Source organism: Nanorana parkeri, unplaced genomic scaffold, assembly GCF_000935625.1.
Source record: "Nanorana parkeri isolate BGI_ZX_2015 unplaced genomic scaffold, ASM93562v1 scaffold83, whole genome shotgun sequence".
In the NCBI taxonomy this organism is placed as follows: Eukaryota; Metazoa; Chordata; class Amphibia; order Anura; family Dicroglossidae; genus Nanorana; species Nanorana parkeri.
In genome coordinates this window covers 1,632,181-1,637,840 of record NW_017306351.1, presented here as the reverse complement: position 1 = coordinate 1,637,840, position 5,660 = coordinate 1,632,181, and the positions used below count along the sequence as shown (strand labels likewise).

The following is a 5,660-nucleotide window of genomic DNA, read 5'->3' as shown; positions in this document are numbered from 1 at the left end:
CCAAAAAGGGCTCATTCTGTTGTTGCGCTGGTTAAAAAAAAAAAAAAGCCTTTAGAAAAGAATATAGAGCAGAGCGTTTCTTTACATTTTGGGGGAGAAAGGAGTAAGTAGAGAGGGAACAGGGAATAGAAACAGGATCACTCCCCTTTCTCCTATCAACCAGGACTCCACTGCAGTGCTACCAATCCAATTCTCAATACCCACACACGCAGCCTGATGGTAATGGAGGCTACAATTCAGGCCATGTTTGGCTCCCAATGCCGCCGATTTCCACCTCCCACAGGAAAAACCTGAAGGTATCTACAAAGTCTCCATCAGTGTAAGCAGTGGCGACTCTAGGAACAATATTGGGGGGGGCCACCCCCCCTTGCCCCCCTGTAGAGACGCCTATGAGTGTAAGATATTCAGGTGAGGTGATAAAGTAATTCCAGTAAAATCAGGTATGGCGAAACTGGTCTTCTGTATGGTTAGACGCTGCTAAGAGATCCTCCATCATTTTAAATTTGTTGACCTTGGAAAGCCAAAGAATAATTGGTGGTGCGGATGTATTTTTCCAAAACAAAGGAACGCATGCCTTCGCTACATTAAGTAGGTGAATCGGCAAAAATCTCTTAGAACGTTTCCTGGATAATAAGCTGCTTTCAAACAACTACCATTATTATGAATAAAACGTGTTTATATTTTTACTTCTTTTGGCTCCCTTTCACACAGGCCATACAATCGGGTTTGCCATCAGTTTTTCAGGTGGACCTGATTCGATGTCCAATGCTAGTCTATGGGTAGCCGGGTCTAAACGGATGGGCATCCATTTACACCCAGTTCCATTTCACCTGACCTGATAGTGCTGGATCAGGGGTACTCTGATGTAAACTGACACATGTCCATTTAAATCCCGCCCGCCTCCCCTAGACCGACATAAGTTCCGTCAGCCTTAGTTCTTTCCTCTATCGCAAGACGGAGGAAAAAACTGGACAGACACAGATGTCTCAGCAGGGACATCTGATCCGTACTGCTCCAATCAGGAGAGATCCATACACAGATCCCCTCCTGATCAGCCAGTGTGAAAGGATCATTAAAGAGAAACCAGTGTTACTGCTCTGGTATGAGTATAAAAAAAAGTGGCTTGTTTATAAGTAGCAGCACAAACCAAGACCCAGTTGTCAAAATGACAACTATTCCCGGCAATGACAGTAGCTTCTCCCAAGGTGGTGCCTATAGGCATGAGCCTACTGTGCCTTATAGAAAGTCCATCACTGCTTATAAATCCTGCACTTACTCCTTCAGTACTATGGATCCACTTTTGATATATATCTACCACTTCTACCATGCAATAAATAGTTGGGAGGATAGCCATAAGGGATGCATATTTTATTTTCTATATGTATACCATTTCTTTTTTTTTTTATTTAATTCCTCACAAGCCACCCAAAGATTCAGTAATAGTCTTTACCTGCTCAAATTTCCAGCTGTCAGACATTGTAGAGACCATCTGTGCCAGCTCTGCTTCTTGACATTGCAGCACTCGATAAACATGCTTCTGTTGGGACTGAAGAAGAAACTATACGTTTGTGGGTGGCATTTATATTAAAGTGGAACTATGGACACAATCAAAATTGGCATACAGTATATGATGCAGTCTGTCACTAGCATTAACACAGCAGTAACATAATTTTATTACCTGTTGACCAGGCCAGTAGACACGTTATTTTTCATCTTGCTTTACCAGGGTGACAACGCTCATTCTAAGTTCATTCTGTACTGAAATCTCTCAGGGAGTGGAGAGAGTAGTCTTACGTGGACACAAAGCTTTATATGGACTTTAGAAAAACGGCAAACACATAAACGTCATCTCCCGCTGACACTTTATCAGCAGCAGAGCAATTTCTCTTTTTTTGTTATGGAAAAAGGTTTAAACCATATCAATAAAAGGTGACCATTGTAGGCACCCACATTAGTGTTACATGGTGTGTCCCAACTCCTGTCACTTTGCTGGACAGCTTGGTCTGCATTTAAATGTGCAGAAAATATAAATGTAAGCCCGTGAATTGAAAACGGAATAATATAATTACAGTTTTAACCAAATGCAGTGTCCAGAACACAATACATTTTTTGGGCTACACAGCTCCTTTAGGCTCCATTCACACCTAAGCGTATTGTCGCTCATCTCAAGATGCTCAACCCCAGGAATCCCATTCAGTTCTATGGCCCATGTTCACCCCTGGGCATTTTGTCGCAAGCAAAAATACGCCTGTTGCACGAAATATACGAGCCACTTTTGGGCAGATTTCAGTGCGTTTTTCCCCATTGACTCAATAGAGAACTCTTTGAAACATGCGTTGAGATTATTAACGCGTGTTTTGCCCATGCACATGAATATGAAAAACGTGCAACTTACCATATTCGTGTCTTAAGCGCACAACAAACGCGCAACAGAACATGCAAAATGCTCACAAAAACCGTGCGTAGGACGCGCTTAATAGCTGTTCCTTAGGTGTGAATGGAGTCTCAAAGTGGAACTTAGCTCATTTAAATAAATGAAAAAAAAATGCTGTTTTTGGTCAAAGAACTTTTGCAGGTTTTTTTTTGCAAAAAAAACCTTTCCCATGCTCCTAGGCAGGGTCGCCGTTAGGGGTGTACCGTCGATACACATTTAAGGGGCCCCGGCAGCCTTAGGCGCCCGCCCCCAGAACCCTTACATGAGTATTGGCCGCATGTGACAAGCGAGCAGTGCCGGACGCTAATGTACAAGCAACACAAGCAGCCGGTGGGGAGGGCGGAAAAATCAGAACACAGATCCAGCAGACAAACGGCCTGAGATAGATCAGAGTGAAAGTGCTCCGTCCAGTGTGACGTCAGGGCCGCCCCTCCCCCGCCCTCTCCTCCGTTTCTGCTGACTTTTGAGTTGCTGAGGTCGCGCTGTGTTATCTGTCAGCTCTGCTCTGTACTATACATGAAACACACATAACATTACTAGAAAAGATTTCTACACCATCAATCACCATTTCAATATCTTAAAGCCCTCACAAATGCTGCATTTATGCCACATAATCCTGTCCACAGACATTTCATTTTACACAACTATACTAAAACATTTTATTTAGGAATAAAAAATGCTTAACTTGTAACAGGGGGGTCCCGAGGCTGGGTGTCACCCCGCCCACTCGCCGAAATGTCACCGCGCACACGTGGCGATCCTATGATACCTGTTGGTGATGGACGCCGGCAGAGAGAGGAGGGGACAGTCACCCGGCGGGATAAGGTATGCCACTGGGTCCCCTCGTCTCTCTCCTGATACTGTCGGGCGTTCGGTCCTTGACCGAGCGCCCGACTTTTCAGAGGGGGGTAAAACCAAAATGACTGTCAGTCGGCCGCACCCCATGCGACGCCACTGACTTGTAACTTTACTTTATTACTCTCTCTGCAACATCCACCCCCTTCAAAAAACCAGCACAATATGACCATTTGCCCATCATGATGCCACAGCGCATTCCATACCCACTAAACCACGTTCAAAGAAAATACATTTTCAGCGTTCACACCATCCACCTACCTTCATCTCACAGTCCCATGACGTGAATGCACTTCACCACTTAATTGGACCCTCCCCACGCAGTGTAATTGCCCACAGTGTAATGCATGCTACCACAATGTAACTGAGTTCCACTGAGGTGCAATTGCATGCACTTTTTTCTAATTGCACAACACCAATGCACTGCCCTCCTGTCACCCTGTACAGCCCTCCACACAGTCCTCCTGACACCCCACATAGCCCTCCTGACACCCCGCACAGCCCTCCGCACAGTACTCCTGACACACCGCACAGCCCTCCTGACACCCCACACAGCTCTCATGAGACCACCCATAGACCCCCTGACATCCTGCACAACCCTCCTGAGGCTCCACAAAGCTCTCTTGACACCCCACAGTTCTCCTGAGAGCCTGCACGTCCCTTCTGAGATCCTGCACAGCCCTCCTGGGAACCCGCACAGCCCTCCTGAGAACCCTACACAGTCCTCCTGAGACCCTGCACAGCCTACTGCACAGACCCTCTACTGTAGACATCAGACTGTCACCCCGAAGCAGCACAGAGTATGTAGTTTCCTATTATTCTGCATTGCTGTATGATTTATTGCTGTGATTTGTAGTCCTCTAAAGCTGATGGTATAATAATAATAGCTTCAGCTATAGAGGACTACAAATCCCAGCAATATATTTTAAAGCAATGCCGAATGGCAACCAGCTATAGAGGACTACAGATTCCATCAATACATTATACAGATATGCAGAATAATAGTATTATTCAGCACTGCTGTAAAATGTATTGCTGGAATCTGTAGTCCTCTATAGCTGGTTGCCATTCGGCATTGCTTTATAATATATTGCTGGGATTTGTAGTCCTCTATACCCGGTTGCCATTCAGCATTGTTGTACAATATATTGTCAGAATTTGTAGTCCTCTATAGCTGATGACATTGTTCTGCATTGCTGTATAATGTATTGCTGAGATTTGGAGTCAGTGGTAGAACTACCAGGGTAGCAACGGTTGCAGATGGGAATGAGCCCTGGCGCTCCACCACTGTCCTAAAATCATTGGTCTGTATTCTCTTAGAAAACCTGTCACATGACACTAAAAAAAAGGTATCCGTAATTGGTATTGGTGAGTACTTGAAGAAAAGTATTAGTACTCGTACTTGGCCTGGAAAAAATGGTATTGGTGCATCCCGGCTACTGTCCATGCCTGTACCAAGGTACAGACATTTAGTATTATGGACGGGAGGCAGAGTTAAAAGGACTACAAGTGTGGTGATGTCATCACACTCGTATTCCTCTGAAACTACAAGCCTCTCTGCCACAATAGCAGACGGGGCTTGTAGTTCCTCCTTCCTGTAGATTGATGTTGTGGCTGTGCATGATTCCGCCCAACATTAAAAAAACAGCAGCCTGCTGGGAGAAGAACCCCGAGATTCAGGTAAGTGGGGGGTGGCATTCTGATCATGTTTCATGTCACACCTTAAATATGGGTATAACATGAAACATGGCCAGAAAAGTGAACTTAGCCTTTAAAGTGCAATCTGCTCCTAGTGTTCCTCCAGGTTTTGGGGTAGACTGAGCAATGTGGTCAGGGCCGGCGCTAGTGTAAAGGTGCCCATACACTTTACAACCATCGCACGACTTTCATCCTGCGATGGTTGTAAGGTAATTAAAATCTCGTACAACCTGCCCATCTTGGACAGGCAGATCGTACTTGCGATCATCGCAAGCCCGGCCTGCTGAGGGGAGGGCATCCGATGGCTGCAATGCTGAGCAGGCAGTGTGCACTTGCGCACACCGGCCCGTGCGGGACTTGTCTCCCGAGAACGCCACTAACCCGCCAAAAATCGTACGTACAGTAGAAACGGTTGCACGCCTTCCATACACCTGCCGATTATTGTACGATCGCGGGATCACCCACGATTACCGTACGATAATCGGCAGGTGTATGGGCACCTTAAGGCTGCATTGCCAGCTGTCTCAGGGCACCGGGCCGGGGGGTTGCGCAAACATGCATCTCCGCCTGTGTAGGCAAAAATCCCGCACCGGCCCTGCAAGCGAGGAGGCGGCCGGGCCCCTCCGCAGCGCAGGAGGAGGCCGGGCGTAGCAGCGCCGGGCCCCAGCATTAC

General features: G+C 46.5%; 1 protein-coding gene across 1 annotated transcript in view; it reads right to left on the bottom strand.

Moving 5' to 3' along the window:
* The window catches only part of KCTD17 (potassium channel tetramerization domain containing 17), a 34,473-nt gene that overhangs the window by 3,548 nt on the left and 25,265 nt on the right, over window positions 1-5,660 (bottom strand). Inside the window, exon 4 of the mRNA XM_018552309.1 lies at window positions 1,451-1,546. Coding sequence (XP_018407811.1) covers window positions 1,451-1,546 — 96 coding nt within the window. The remainder of the gene's footprint in view (window positions 1-1,450; window positions 1,547-5,660) is intronic.